Below are 16,527 nucleotides of genomic sequence, written 5' to 3' on the forward strand. Positions count from 1 at the left end.
ATTATATGAATTAAAAGTATTTTTGAAAGTCATTATTTGTTTACTTGAAACATAATTATTTACAAAAAAATCACATTTAACATGCAACAAGACTATTTCCATTATGCTATAATACTAACTATAGGGCAGAAAGACTTCGGTCTATAGTCCTTTGGTCATAAGTGTGAGCAATATAGATGTTTAATGACAATAATATTTTTCAGCCTTCAAAATTATAGAATTATGTAATCCTAAATATCTTAATTATTTTACTTTCTTGCTCCTCCAATTTTCTGACAACCCAAGTTACTTAAGTTCCTCATGCTACAGTCAAGTGCAGTTTCCCATAGTAATATTGTTCATATTACGCACGTGTGCAGTACATTCGCTTTTGCCTTGAACAAGGGTCGGAATATTTGATCTCTGAATGTGCACAATGAAATAATTTTAATTGGATTAAATCAACGTAATTCACATTCAATTAATGTACATCTTCCTTTCTCCCATACTAATACAACAATACCTCGTATAGTACGGATAATCAGTTCCGCTAATATCACGGACTAATCGAGGTATTAAATAGATACAAAAATAAACAGTATAAAAAGAAACTTGCATGTTTTTAGGATAATTTATATTTAAAAAAATATTTTTGTTAATAAAAATCTGTTCACAAATTTTTACTCAATTAAATTTTAGTTTGTTTTGAAATTTTCATACCGTACTATAGCAAAACGGACTGATTGAAACCACACTATGCGAGGTATTGCTGTACTCTTTTTATCATTCCAAGCGTCTATCAATATTGGTCAGATTTTTTACTAACTATAATAAATACAAAATAAATACGTAACAGACATAAAACAAGTGACTCTTTTCAATATTTAGAATTGCAACTTAGAGTACGAAATGTTATCATTCTCAGGGCCGGATTTAAGCCGATTTGAGCACCGCGCTAGAAGGGGCAGCGCATCAAAATTTATATATTTTAAAATAGTACATGATACAAACATAAATATCTCCGAAGATTCACAAATAAAAAGTGAGGCAGAATCACTTAGAATTTTTTTTGGTATGATTTACTTTTCCAAGTAAATTTTGTAAGCATTGAAGTTCCTTGTAATTCAGTAAATATATCACTTTCTTCATTTGAAAAACTTTTTAGTTGGTTGATCAAATACAGAAAAACTGGATTTGAACAAATTTTAGTTCAGGCAAAAACACCCGAAGCAGCAGACTTATAAATATTTACGGAATTTCGAAGTAAAAGGCTCTGGAAAAGAAAGAAACATTTCAATTATGAAGGCGATGATGAACCTATTATAGATCCTCTAAACCATTGTTTCTCAAACTTTTTTGTGTCGTAGACTCCTTGCTATGTTTTTCGGTTTTGGGTAGACTACTTACCTGATATTGATTTTTTGTAAATTTATTATTTATATTGGGACATCTTTATAATTATTAAGATCTCTGCTCTGAGACTGCGCGTATGTCAGTGTATGTTGAGATCCACTATCGTGGACCCCCAAATTTTTTTCTCGCTGACGTAGACTCCTTGCAGGTTGTCATAGACCCCTGGGGGTCGATATAGACCACTGCTCTAAACGCATTCAAGATGTCTTTTTTCAATTTAGTTTTAGATAAAGCAAAACAATCATTAGATTGTTTTGAACAATTAAAAAATCATAATGATTTATTTGGGTTTTTGGGAAGATTTATAAATATGGTTCGTTTTCCAAGAACATGCAGCAGATTTAAAAATTGCTCTGACAGATTCTAAGATTAATGAGACATCTTTTGATATTATCTAAAAAGGACAAAGCTACAGAGTTTCGAAACTTATTTATTCGAATATATTTTACGTTGCTTCTGGAGAGAGGTCATTTTCTAGATTAAAACTAATAAAAAACTATCTAACATCGACAATGACTCAGGATAGATTAAACAAATTTGATTTTAGAAGATTTTTCAGAACAAAAACTTCGAAAACATTTCAGTTAAATACATTCTTTTTATATTTGGTTTTTAATGCAGAAATTTGTCTACCTTAGTGGATCCGGCCCTGATCATTCTACTGCTTTCAAGAAAGGGTCAGGCCATTTCAGACCACTGTTATCAAAATAATACGTTATTATCCAATTGACGCCCAATAAAATAGTCTACATTAAAAATAAACTATGAAAATGTTTGTTTTGTAACTGAAATGTACGAGGAAAGACCTCGGTCGTTAGCCCTTTGGCCAGCCTATTATATATTTTTTTTATTTTATGTTAGAATTTATTTATGTATAGAATGTACTTTTTTTTCTAATGTATTGATGTTTGGCCAATAAATTATTATTATTATTTTATGAAATACAATAAATACGAACAAAATGTTTATAAATGTGTAACTTCTTTTTTGTAATTATTACCGCCCTATGTATTACTAGTACTGATTTCTTTTATTATAATAAGATTTGAGTAATACTTAAACTAAAATTCATTTTAAAATTGGCTTTTTCGAAGATAATAAGCGAGATATTTTTGTTGAGAATGGCAATTGAATATTGTAATTCGATAATTGAACATTTAAAAAAAAAACTTCAGTAAATATGAACTATAAAATATTGTATCAAAGAATTAAGTAACTAATAAACCATAAAGTATTGAAAGCTTTACGACTTGTTTGTCGTTCTTATGCTCTTGAAAGTTGCATATACTTTAATAAATATAAAACATATCTTGATAATTAAATCAGTCACATGGTAATTTTAATATAAATTTATTGGTAATATTGAAAATGAATGACTACAATAATTGGAACCAGTTGAGATGTACCAGGCTTCAGGTTTGTGACAAAAAAATCGTAAATAAAAGCGTTCGAGAACAAAATCAGAATAATCAGGACGAGTTTTCTATCCTTGAAACAATTATAATATTGCGTATTGTTTTCATTTTATTTTGCAAATTTTAATGATGTTATTTTTTTTATACTCTACGACATTCCTTCTACTATATTAAACATAACACATAAACGTTTAAAAATCACAAATTATATAAGGTTCGGTAATGTTACTGATATTCACAACGGTATTTAGTTTTTCTATGTACTATTTTTTTGTAATCAAGTAAATGAAAATACCTTTGCATATAATCATTATTCTCTATACGTATTACTGCATCAAAATATTAAATTCTAGATAATTTTGTGAATAACAAATTAAGAATCCCATTAATTTTATACTTGCAAATGGAGTTTTTACTCTATCTAATGTCTACAAACAATATGTACACGTTTATTTCCATTTATACATTAAACATAATTTAATATGCAAAAAAACGATAAAACTTTAATAGATTCTTTAAGATATTGTTGTAAACGACGTAGGGTGTATAATATATAAACACCTACGAATTATATCATAATATAAAATAAATATTTTTTACAAAATTTATACAAAAATATATCATCTTAAAAGTTAAAAGTAAATATAAATGACTTTAAAACTGAAAATTTAGATTTCCATCAGTTATCACTATTCAGACTAATAGTTGACATATCTTGGCACATCTTGCTCTCCGACATATCGTTAGCCAACGCCATAAGAATATCCAATATAAGTTCCTTACTCAATTGCTTCAACCTTGGCAATCTCACTACTTTTGTAAAATAATGAACGATTATATCTAAAGCGTATTTCTTCATGTCAGTAGCTTGCATACGATCCGCAGCCTCTAATATCTGTATAACATTTTGAAAAGAGACGTTCATTTCTAAATTTTGCTTGCAATAGGCCTGCAATCTGTTGTTAGTAAATCCGTAAAAGTAAGGAGCCGAGAACAAATACAACGAATCCTCAGGAGGCATGTTCACATCTCCGTAATAAATGTACCTAAGCAAAGAATCAAACGACTCCATGGATGGCGTCATCTCACCAATTTGAATCTAAAATAATCATTTAAATGCTATGTATATAATAAATGTGTTTGTTAATAGTTACCCTAACCGTTCCATCCACTGGCATGAATGATCGAAACATTGCTTCGAAATAACCGCACCGTGCGGCCAACACAGATTTATGAGCAGGTATAATATTACCATCCAGCACAAGATTTATATCGCAGAACTCTGTACCTGTACTCCTCAAAAACATCGACATATCCTGTTCCAAAGATGAACCGACACCACTGAACGTTTCGATTAGTTCTTTCCTTTGTGGTTTCTGTTTTCGCCTAATAATCTCAATCATCAACTGCCTATCCAGATTCTCGAATTCCGAGGACATTACAATCTGGTTGTAATTCGTTCCTTTCACGATGAATCGCAAACAGAATTCCTTAATGAAATTCAATTTCAGTGAATTGGCGTTATGCAGCGCTACCAGAACATTCTTCAAACAGATAGTTGCATTTAAATACTGAACACATAGGTATTCCAATCTGGCCATATCAAATTTAACTGCCAATCTATACACATCCATCATCAAAAGTACAATTCTGTTGCTGAACGGATCTTCGCCCTCTTTAGCTCGTTTAGTTGGATCGATGCAGTCCATGTAAATATAATTTAAAACCATTTTAAATGCTTCGGGGTTTGCATCCGATAGTTTAACATTTAATATTGAAATGTCGTCAGCTTTAGTGACAGTTAATTCTACTTGTTTTCCGCCGGCTTCTTTTGCTTCTTTAATTTTATTACGCAGATACGTGCTTCGTGCAGCAACTAATGGCAAGTGCGCCAATATCTCTTCTCCATCCTTCCCTACGGAAAACTTGACGTCTGCGAACTGCTTAGATTCTAGTATCTTTCCATAGTCATCGTGTAGAGTGCATTTAGGATAATTCGAGAATTGAAACCTGTACATTTCGCCGCTTCGCACGTTATTGTCCACCGTGCCACCAAAAATAAACATAGCATCTCCAACCACTGCAGCAGCGTGGAAAAGGCGACCAGATGGAACAATTGATTCTGCAGCTGGAAGCACTACAGACCAAGTCTGAGAGTCCAAATCGAAGCAATGCAGGTCGTTAGATAATGTGTTGTCAGCAGCTCCTCCAAAGACATACAAATGACGATCGAAAGCTACCATAGTATGTCCGTATCTGCGAGCTGGCGGAGGCGGCGCCCCACGCAGTATATGCTCAGTAGAGATACGCGTCCAAGTTTTATTTCTAAAATTAAATTGAAATAAAGTATTTGTAATTTTAGCACCACTTTGTCCACTAAAAACAAACATGCATTCCCTAGCCACAGCCACAGGAAAATTGCAACATGTTGGTGGGCATTCTCCACTTTGAGATACCTCTTCCCAACTCTTATTCTCTCTATCCTGTAAAACAGAAATATGACAATATTTCACAAATATAATTTAATTACCATAATTACCAATAAAGATATTGTCCACATATCATTTAATCTTGCATTACCATCATATCCAGCAAAGATCCACAATTTATTATCAAAAACAGCAGCTCCATGTGCTGATCTGGCCACTGGTGTTTTACCAAAGAACTTCCACTCCATCCAATGCCCAGAATTAAAATTGTACTCAAATAGATCATTTTTATTTGCCAAGTTTGAATTAGAGTGAATATCTCCTGTGTATCCACCAAACACATACATTGATGTCTTGTGAACAACAGTCGAGTGATGATATCTTGGTGCTGGTGGACAGCCAGTGGCAAAGGCTCTGCCCCATGACATCTCTTTCACATCAAACCTTAGAAGATCATTTAACATATTCTTTCCATTATCACCACCAAAAACGTAAATAGCTTCTTTGTAAGGTATAACAGTATGCTTACTACGTCTAAAAAATAAATGCATTACATATATAAACAAATAAAATTATTATAATCATACCTTGCTCCAACAAACTCATCACATTCAGGCATTCGTTTCCATCTGTGGACAGTCTCAAATGGTCCTAATTCCAAAGACAATGCATTATCAAAGGATGCAATAGCAGCTTCAGACACTGTGATTGCACTCATTTTGTCAAGTTTATTAGTGGACCATATAAGTTTATGAATTACTGCAACATTGAATGAACGAATGCATGAATTAAACTAGCTGTCATTCTTGAAAAGATAAAGCAAATGCACTAGGACACAACAAAACATTGGTTCTAAAACATTTTGAGAATCACTAGTACCATTCACACAAACTTGCAGAAGCGCATGTGCGAATTCAAACCCAAAATAGTGAAATTTTGTTGATATTATATACTGAATATTTAATAACAAATAGAACATTAATTGTTGATCCACTTTGCATATGAAATATTTATTATTATTAACTCAAAACGTTTTTAGATAAATCTTTGCTTATCATCTAGACTCAATTTGAATACAACTATAAATTATATTATATATAAATTATATAATTTATATTTGTATCTTTAACCAGATTATTTTGGTCAGTTAATTGGTGACAAACACAATTTGACATCCCTACCACGTTGATTTTTTTGTTATTTATATAATTCTATATCCATTTAATTATTTCTTATAGAGTGACATATTATGGTAAATATAAAAATAAAAATAAAGAAACTTCAGAATTACTGTTATAATCGAGATTTTTTTCATATTTTATATATACTCCAGTAGCCGTGATCGTCTAGTGGTTAGGACCCTACGTTGTGGCCGTAGTAACCCAGGTTCGAATCCTGGTCACGGCAATGTGAAAGCATTGTCACGGTGGAGATATCTTTTTACTAAGTAAAAATTTTTACATCGGCATAGATATTAAAATGTTTGTTAAGCAACCAAGGTAATGAGGTACATGTCTAGGGCTCCTAAGTCAAGACATTTTTCAAATACAATTTGCCTAGGAGCCCCAACTATTCTTAATGCGCCACTGTAACCAATATTTATTTATGATATTAAACGAACATAGAATTATATGAATATCATGATCATAAACTAAATAGGAAAATACAGGAAAGAGATGTAAAAATTTCTGGTATATAAATTCATAAATAAATTTTAACGATAATAAAGCATTTGTTAAATGATCTTATAGATTTGAGCATCAAATACATAATGAAATTTTAAATTTAAGTTTAGCATACTCTAATCGTTTGTTAAATTAGTACCATTAGTGCAGATAATTATGTAATATTTTTCTCTAGAAAACAACATTGGTATAAATGGTACAATTCAGCCAACTGTTAATTGTAACATTGGTTGCATATACTTACTGCTTGTAGGTTACATAAACTATATTTTTTTTAATATTTTAAGAAATAGCCGAATCTAAATATGATATTTTATTTTTATTGAAATTATTTTATTATTCTGATATTATTAAATAAATAAAAAAAAGTTATTTTTTTATGTCGTGTAATTTTATTTACTGTTCACTGTAATTTTCATCAATGTGAACATTGAGTAAATTTAAGATCGCGGTTGTCATTAGGTAGGTAATTTTTCCTGTTTGATTAAGATGATTTTTCAAAATATAAAAATAAGGTAAATATTATTTGACATTAACAGCTGATTCAATACAGACAATAACAAAGCTGTCACAAAATCCCCTGTGTTTGTGAGATACCATTTCATAAAATTTGCTAACCAGTTTTTGCAACGTTATATTAAATGTTAGAGAGGGATTCCATTTAAAAAGACCATGGAGAAGGAAAAACCACAAGCTAAGGTAAATTGTCTTATTAGAAATTATATGAAAATTATAAATACTGTTTAAATGCAGCAAAGGAAGAAAAACAAGACAAAAGCAAGAGAAGCCATTGAAGATGTTGTTGCCTCTTGCTCAAAAACAGAAGATATTTTACCCAATGACACCCAAGTGGAGGTTGAAGAGGTTGCTGAAGCAATATTGCACAATGATGTAATTACAACAGATAAACCTATTGTTAAAGAAGATTGCAATGATTTGAAAGATACAATCAGTACAGAGTTGGATGAATCATGTAAAGATAAGATAACATTTTCTGTAGAAGGAAGTGTATCAAATGGTGAATTGCATAATGAGATTACTGTTAATCAAAATGAAATTGAAGAAAAAAGGTAACAATTGCTATATAGTGAAATTAAAAACAAACATTATTTTCTTTGAAATTTTAGTGCCAAAGAAAAGTTATTAATAAGTAAAACTGTTGTCAATCATCCAGTGACAAACTATAAGGATCTTAAGCAGCAACTTAAAGAGCTGCATATAATTGAAACCAATGTTGAATCAAAGATTGCAGTAATAAATAAGATAAAACCATTCACAGAGTCTCAATTGAGTGCATTATATGCAAACAGTGAGCTTGCAGCAGTTAAGCAATTCACAGATGAATTCATTGAGGCTGAATTGAAGGGTTTGGCTGCCAATAAACATACTCTCCATGAATTGCTTAAATCCTATTTGCAAGTTCGCAGTAAAGTTCAAGCAAATTTTTTGGAAATTAAACAGCTCAGACATGATTACCAAGAAGCACAGAATCAGCTGTGGACTTTAAGCAATTCAGTTGCTCATAAGAGAGGTGTTTGCATGGATGGTGTATCTGTAATGGCTACACATACCTTTACAACTGCTAAAATGCATCATAATACTTACCAATCTATAATTAGGATGCAAAATAAATTGAGAGAATTGACAAATGAAACTCACGTTTTGTATAGTTACACTGCTGAAGTGTTAAGGCTGCAGGTGAATACTAATTTGATTTCATTTTTAGTCATTATTCTAAATATATTTATGTTTTTAGATTCATCTGTACATACACAACATAAAAGCTAGTACTATGTCAATGTGTAATTTATCCCAAAATTCTCCTATTTGTTTAAGTATGCAACAACCACCAGAACATATGATGCCCTATTTACAAGATTTGAGATTATGCATATCCATTTTATTTTCATATCTAAGAAAATTGATTAGAGACACAGAGTTTATAAAGCAAATTAGACAGTGGTTAAGTGAATTGGTATGTGTTCTGTTGCGTCTAGCATGCTGGCAAGATCATTTGTTTATTCTAAATCACATTCTAAGGTAAGTTATTAATGTATTTGCTTTATATATATATTGAGAAGAGCGTGGTTTTGTTAATATATGATTATAACTGATAAAATATACTTTTATAACTTTATTGTTATTTGTCTTATAGATGTCAGCCAGGAATTGGAAGTTGGGGTGCCCAATACATACAATTCCCTTTAGTGGATTTTATTGAATCTCCATTTTCTAATTATGAAATTAACCATATTCTTTCAATGTTATCTGTAATTCTGTTACCAGTCAATGAAAGGGAATTATTTCTAAAAGAGGTAATTAATTGAATTAAGTTATAAAAATGATTAAAATATTTTGTTAAGGTCTCTCAACTTAGTGATGAGCCTACAGAAACTTTATGGGTAATAGTGGATTCTGATGGCGAGGAAGACGAAGATTCGACTGGAGTTGCTTTGAGAGAAAACGATTTGGTTGCCTTGTTAAATCAATTACCTCTTGACAATCTCTTTAGGGCTGTACTTCTAATCAATAGAAGAGATAATGAAGATTTCTATGATGTTTCTAATTTAACTGAAAATCACATTTTGAGATTCTTTGCATTTTCGACGACTATCTTAAAACTGTTCCATCAAGGCTTGAAAAGTTATGATCAACTCAGATACATTCAATTTTGTAAACGACTTAGCAGATTAATCAGACATGTAGTACAATACGCTACTGATCAATGGGAAATATATTTGACATATAAGAAATCTGAAGACATGGCAATGATGGATCGACTTCAAGTAGAATACGATGCATTTTTTCTGCGTGCCATCAACTATTTGTATAACGCTGAAAAATTAGGAGCTTGGCAGTTTCTGGCCGTTATACCGTATGGAATTATATCAATATCAACTTTATGGAAAATATTTTATTTTCTGCATAATTCTGATTCATCAGCAGAAGATATATTAAGTGAGAATCATTGCAAATTAAAGTAATATATTTTTTATATTTATTTGCTTTTTAGATCCAACTAATAATATCAATTATATGGATAAATTATGGGATAAATCGTTACGTGAACAATTTGAGGAAAAGATAATTTCCTTGGCAGATGACGAATGTTATTACTTGTTAAACACATTTGCTAATATGGCTTTATCGAGGAATGAAGATGATATGAAGTTTATTAATTTAGCGACGATGGACCTATTACAGGTATATATTTATATATGATGTCATTTTTAATGTCTTAAATATTTTTTGTAGGTCGGTTTTGTAAGTCAAGTCACACAAGAATCTTGTTCAAAAAATGCTAGAATTCTTCTGACTCATATCACATCGAAATATTCAAATCTTCTATCAAACATATTGAAAGCAGTCAAAGATAATATCTCCGCTATCCAGTCTTACAGTTTATATTTATATGAAGAGTTACCAATATCTGCATGGAAGTTAACAGATGCTGATTTGGAGATTATATCAAATTTATTGTTGAATAACAATATAAATTCAGTTGAGAGCAAATTAGCTAGAATGATATTATCAAGATTGAATTGGGAATTGGTAGAAGACGGAAAACTGTTCTTACCTTATAGTTTTCACTGTAAAATAGCTACATTAATTGTGAACGCGGTAGCATTAGATCAAGGATATCTGCATTGGGCTTGGCAAACTGCTTTTCGCTTAAGACTTCACATAAGCGATAAAGGTTTTACAAATTTTCAAAATGTCAAAGACATTGAATACTACGATGCAATTTCAAGAGGTAAATAATGAAATTTGAAATAATGACAATATCATTATAAATATATATTTTAGGTGTAAGGAATCAGGACCCTCTGTCGTGTTTTCTATCAGTTTTAATAACATCCTGGGGACATTTAATACCTCTTGTATGTTCAAAAGGGTTTGATCAATTGCTGTTCCTTCAAACCCATCAAAAGCATGAAGCTGTTCTCTTTGCTCTTAATCAAATAGTGCCGCTCTTCATAAACTGTCAAGAATCCGTTATCAATTTGGAAAAATTTCAAATGATAATTTTGGGCCTTTTAAACGCGGATCGAACATATATAAATATTGCAAAAAGTTTGGTAACTGTGCAGAACACGATTTTGGAACAATTCGGAAACATGATTGAATCACAGATTGCTAATTACAGTTGGTACGGAGTGGAAAGTCCAAGGTATATTGTTAGATTGTGGATAAACTCTTTGGTTTCGGTCCCAAATTGGAATAGGGATTATGGTGTTATGTATTTATTGGATATTATGATTCGAGCTTCTTTATCCTTTTCCGACACATTAGACGTCATTGTTAGCATATTGAAAGAGTTGTTACAGGTAGGAAGGCGACAATTGCTGAATTTAGATTTTTTTAATATCGAAAATTACTATTAATATTATCTAATTTCAGTGTGCAACACCTCAAGAACAAACTAATTCAATCGCATCGTTGTTCAAATGGGTGTCTCAATCTAATTCGCAAAACACCCTACTTATAAATAGCTCTCTCTCGAGTTGTCCATATTTGTCGTACATCATGTTTAGAATTGAGTTTGAAGAGCGAGAAAGATCGACAGGCCTCTGGAATGAAATCTTACTGCAACTAAAAAATCAAAAAGGAAAAGTTAACGTTGATAATGCAATTAGAGTAAGAAGCTCAGTCAAGATATGTTATTAGATTTTTTTCTTTATCTGTATCTGTTATTTTCAGAAAGCGGCTAATAAATTAAAGTTGCCTTCATTTTCGTCTGGATCTCTAAGTATCTTTAGATGGGCTCAGCAGATTCTGGACACACCTATTCATCACCCAATCATAGTGTTGCTGTGGCAAAAATTCTTCTGCTTATATTTATATCGAGTTCCAATGTGCGGGTAAGTTTCATAATAATTCAAATAAATTTCATGTGCTTATTTCTAAACTTGTTTAGTACCGTGGAAGGAGGCTGCGTGGGTGATAAATTCTTCGAAGGAATGATCAACTACAATTTTCTCCAAAGATTAAAGAAATGTCTTCAAGAAACTGTTGCTCATTATAAGAAGATAGTAAGCGAGTCTCGTTTCGAAGAACTTCCAGCTGTTAAGCAATTGTTCTATCAATCAAATTTAAAGTAAAAAATAGATTTATTAGTAATACAAATCCATTAACTTCGTTTTGTTTGTAGTTTATTCACGGCTTATAGCTTGTGGCTTGAGGAACCTCGTTTACAGGATGCCTCGCTGTACATCCCTGGGTTACCACCACAGTACGAACCCGTATTATTGAATTTGATAATGCAATGCAACGATGTGAGTACTATGAGATTTTGTAATTTTTTTTAATCCTGTTTTATGTCCGTTCTTCAGGCGCAATGGTTTACTTACGTTGATCATGATGTAATTAAAGAGCATCAAATTGCCTGTATCAAAACTTGGCGATGCGCAAATTATAGGGAGAGGAAAAATATTAATAAGCCGCTTTTAAACATTGGTAGTAATTACGAAGGAGATGATCCAGTGCAACGGATTTTAAGGCGGTTACATTCTTATGACACGCCCAAATCTGCACCCTCTATTACCATAACAAAATCGTTATTGGCTAATATTCAATGGCAGGATAAGCGCAGCATGTTTTCTTCTTTGAATGTATTTATAAAGACTATTCAGGATTTTGCTCAGTATGTTTCATAATATAAGATTAGCCATGTACATGTTTAACTTTATTTTTTGTAGCAACCATGCATTGCAAGTGTCTGAACACAAAGCTCTGGACAGTGGCTACCAAGAACGAGTGCCACAACTTTATAGATCATATATAAATAAAATCAAGAAATCTGTGCCTTGCACTGGTTCTAATAAAACGGTGAATTGCTCGGGCGCAGCTGTAATTCTTGTGGAAAGCCAGGTAAAAATCAGTTGATTTTTAGGTATTTCAAGTATTTTATTTTTGTTTTGTAGGAAGCAGCAATTAATGAACATATCGACATGCAAATACAGAGTAATAGAAAGGATCATGAAGTTTTGATCGCCAAATTTTTGCAAGTTCCGTCACAAAGTTTGTGCTTAGCGTCAATTAATCTTCAAAATGGTATAAGGTGAGAAAAACTAATATTATAAAGTGAAGATCATATTTCTATGTCATTACAAAATTTTAGTTTACTCCAAACACAGAGAGAAATGCATGCCGAATATTCAGCGTTAGGTGTCGAATTATTCTATTATATTTTGTCATTATTGAATGAAGAAACATCTAATTATTTGCCGTCCAAAAAGTTATTTACAGAGTGCATGGAAAGACTCGGACAGGTAAATAATTTATTAAAACAAATCAAATAATAAAAATAATTATATGAATTTAGATACATATTTATGGCATTGAGTCAGAGACACCGACACTTTTAAACAAGATTCTAAAGGAGCCAACGAATGGCATGTATTTAGTAACGCATTTTTGTCCTATCAATCTTGGCACAGCAAATTTTTTGCTTATGTACTCGATGATATCAAAAAGATGCGCTCAGCGATACGATTTATGGTACTCTTTATTATCAAAGGTAATGTTGAATGTTTATAAGTAATACAATGAACTAATTGTTAAATTTTAGTTTGATGTGACACATTGGTTGTTGAAAAATCAACCGAAATTGAGCGAAATTGTTCAACTTCAAGATATAATATTTCAGGCTCTGATACAGTTTGGTCAAGAGCCTGAATCGATTGTTGTGCACGAACATTATCGAAGACATTTAATACAGATATTTGAGTTTCAATTCCCAGAACATTATGGTGAAGTCCTTGTGCGTCTTTTAAAAGCCAGCACTGGTGCCGATGCTGGTAAGTGATATTATATTGTAATAAATTGATAAATACTGTAAGAAATAAATTATAGATTCTATATCAGTTAGTGTTTGGCTGGATGTGCTGAACTCGCTTTCAAAGCCTTTAGTTTGGGAAATTGGTGGAAATAAAAGAGATAAATTAAGAGAATATGCAACTAGCCAAAAAAAGTTGCACTATCAAGAAATTTTGGAGACCGCCCTCCTACTTTCCAGACATTACACTAATGACAGATTCCAATACGGTTTGTATGGGCTCTACCCGAAGACGAGAAACTTTGTTGATGTTATTGCTTTGTTGCTGGGAACAACCGGACATGCATTAATTATAAGCGCCCTGGAAACACATCAGGGCCTTTTAGGTAAGAATAATTTTTGCATATTTTTTTATTTATTCTATAGTTTAAATTTTAGGTGATAAAATTTGCGAAATTATTTGGCCACAACTACGGGACTTGTTTGCCCCGTGGGTTTTACCCTATTGGACCAACAATATGAAAGAAAATATGGCCAACTGGATTCAACAGTTAACTGACGATCGTACTGTTTTACTACCATGGATACCAGCTAATGCACCATTCGCCCAGAAAATCGTGGACATGTTCTTCGAATGTCTTCTGTTCCTTGTGCAAACGCTACCAGGTAAAATATATACAAAATGTTTATGTAAAATTCTATATAATTCTTTCAATATTTTAGCTAATAATATTTTAAGTTATGTATGGCAATGGTATGTATCAAATTTTGCTCATGTCGCTGTTAAGGATCATATTTTGAATGTGATACATCATTCTTTAATAAATTTACCCTGGAATAAATTTTGGCCTTCCATTCCCGATTTGGAATTTATGCTAAAGGTAATTTAGAAACTTTACATATATATATGTTTATCTTATTAATATTTTCAGTTGGTTGATCAATATGTGCCAGAATGTCACACCTTTTTGGGGCACATTTTTATTGAAATTCCTTGGCGTCCCTGGATATATACTTTAAACGAAAATGTAACTGCAATAACGGCGAAAGCCAGAATTTACCATTGCTTATTAAATATTTTGGTGAAACTCTCAAATGAACCGAATATGAGAAATAACTATGAGGATAGATTAAAGCCTTTGTTGATGCAAGCTGAAACATTTGATTGGAGTATTTTGGAAACAAATTCAGTGCAACAAGCGCTGGATTGGTATGTGATGAGCTGTGATCCAATGATTCTTTTTAAACGTGATTCTCTAGATTTAGATTATAGAATTATACAGTAAGTATATAATGTCATAAAGTATTCAAGAACAAATTAAATTATTACTTTTTACAGATTTTTAAGAACGGTATGTTGTTATACTGTAGCTTTGAACCATTATGACCAAAAAGTCCGGGAAAAAAGGCATATCTTTGTGCGGAGCTACATGAAATTAGTAGTTGTGTTTACAAATCGCTACAAGAATATTATACCCACTAAAGAAGTTGATCTTGTCAATGTGATAAAGTCTCAACTGAATGATATGGAAAATATTGTTAACGTTGAGGAGGACATGAACTTAATTTTAAGTGAAATATTGGCTGTGTTGAATCAAAGTTGTTTAAAGAAGTTTATGATTGAATGTTTTATTCAATGGATTGCTAGTCGTGAGGGCGATGCTATGGCTATTAAGAGTACTCTGATGGTTTTAGGCCATTCCGTTATGGATCCGGAAATTGTTTCGATTTTATACGAATCATGCATTCACACGTATTTTGAAAATAATGGTGAAATTATCTAAAATTCTAAGCGCTATCAATTGTTAATTGAATCTTAATTTCAGTATCAAATATGGATAAAACATCATGGAAAGAACTTTCGAAGTGTTTGAAATTTAACACCTTAAAGCAGAGTGTACTTACTGACGTATTAATAGTAAATGGAAGTATTTTCACTATGCACGTTCTCTTGCTTCAGAAAATTGATAGTTCGAAACCGTTGCTCAATTTATCTTTGCAGTGGTTACAGTCTATTAAAGTTACGTGAGTATATCATTACATGTAATTTCTTATCGTTGTTATCCATCTTTTTTTGTTTGTAGAAGTAACATCGAAGCTAAAATGCCTTTAATTTGGAGCGATATTTTGGATATGTGTTTCGAAAGCTTGAAGACGAATGAAGCTGCAACGGCCACAGCCCTGTATAAATTCGCGAAATGTCTCTTACAAATATCCGAGCAAAAGGATGGAATGAAATGGGGTGTTTTATTAAACGTCATTGGTATAGGCAAACAAAATGAAGTTACCATTAAGTAAGTATGTCTAAACGTAGTAATTTATAATTAAATGCATTTTTTTTTTATAGTTTTAAATTTGTGTGTCGAGCTGTGGGCGGATACGTTTTAGCCCAACTTCCCGAATCTAAGGGTAAATCTCAAACAGTTAGAAGTACTCCAAATTCGCCTTGCACAGTTGGTCAACCGGGGGGTAACGCTGAGGTGTCCAAGATGTTACTCAAATTAGATTTTGGTCAGTCTCAAGGAAAAATCAAAGAATGTGCTGAGGGAGTACTGAGACAAGCAAGTTATTTTTACTTTTTCAATATGACCAAATATTAATGTTCGTATTGTTTTTAGATTCAAGATCCAGCCAATTCATTGCATAACGTGAAAGATTTTTTGAACAACATATTGCAACAGTTCTATACATATAGTTATTTAAAGGAGATGGATTAATATTTTTCTAAAATATATTTTGTAACTGTTTTTAAGACTATGTTTAATCATATATTAATTTTTATATGTGTATTATATATTTTACTGTTACTCTTTTATTTTCAATTATAT

At 31.8% G+C, this 16,527-nt stretch overlaps 2 protein-coding genes and 1 non-coding gene across 3 annotated transcripts; 2 read left to right on the plus strand and 1 right to left on the minus strand.

Annotated features, from left to right (window-relative positions):
* Nucleotides 1-3,449: 3,449 nt before the first annotated feature.
* LOC108561983 (leucine-zipper-like transcriptional regulator 1) lies at nt 3,450-6,070 on the minus strand. Its single transcript, XM_017920145.1, has 4 exons — nt 5,824-6,070; nt 5,347-5,770; nt 3,962-5,290; nt 3,450-3,906 (listed from the first exon to the last, which is right to left on the minus strand). Exons 1-4 carry the CDS (start codon nt 5,952-5,954, stop codon nt 3,487-3,489), a joined length of 2,304 nt encoding a protein of 767 aa, XP_017775634.1. The 5' UTR covers nt 5,955-6,070; the 3' UTR covers nt 3,450-3,486.
* A 501-nt stretch (nt 6,071-6,571) lies between these two features.
* Trnah-gug lies at nt 6,572-6,643 on the plus strand. The gene has a single exon. It is a non-coding gene; the product is annotated as a tRNA-His (tRNA).
* Nucleotides 6,644-7,360: 717 nt separating this feature from the next.
* Nucleotides 7,361-16,437, plus strand: LOC108561976 (ectopic P granules protein 5 homolog). Its single transcript, XM_017920135.1, has 29 exons — nt 7,361-7,383; nt 7,461-7,620; nt 7,675-7,991; nt 8,049-8,619; nt 8,678-8,961; nt 9,077-9,236; nt 9,285-9,879; nt 9,935-10,125; nt 10,177-10,675; nt 10,729-11,249; nt 11,323-11,559; nt 11,623-11,783; nt 11,840-12,019; nt 12,074-12,197; nt 12,255-12,565; nt 12,621-12,792; nt 12,846-12,982; nt 13,043-13,193; nt 13,247-13,441; nt 13,493-13,721; nt 13,777-14,085; nt 14,138-14,365; nt 14,423-14,580; nt 14,632-14,981; nt 15,039-15,469; nt 15,526-15,724; nt 15,784-15,993; nt 16,047-16,260; nt 16,318-16,437. The coding sequence occupies exons 2-29, from the start codon at nt 7,594-7,596 to the stop codon at nt 16,414-16,416; spliced, it is 7,260 nt and encodes a 2,419-aa protein (XP_017775624.1). The 5' UTR covers nt 7,361-7,383; nt 7,461-7,593; the 3' UTR covers nt 16,417-16,437.
* The last annotated feature ends 90 nt before the right edge of the window (nt 16,438-16,527 follow it).

Source organism: Nicrophorus vespilloides, unplaced genomic scaffold (assembly GCF_001412225.1).
Source record: "Nicrophorus vespilloides isolate i.1.1-1 unplaced genomic scaffold, Nicve_v1.0, whole genome shotgun sequence".
NCBI lineage: Eukaryota > Metazoa > Arthropoda > Insecta > Coleoptera > Silphidae > Nicrophorus > Nicrophorus vespilloides.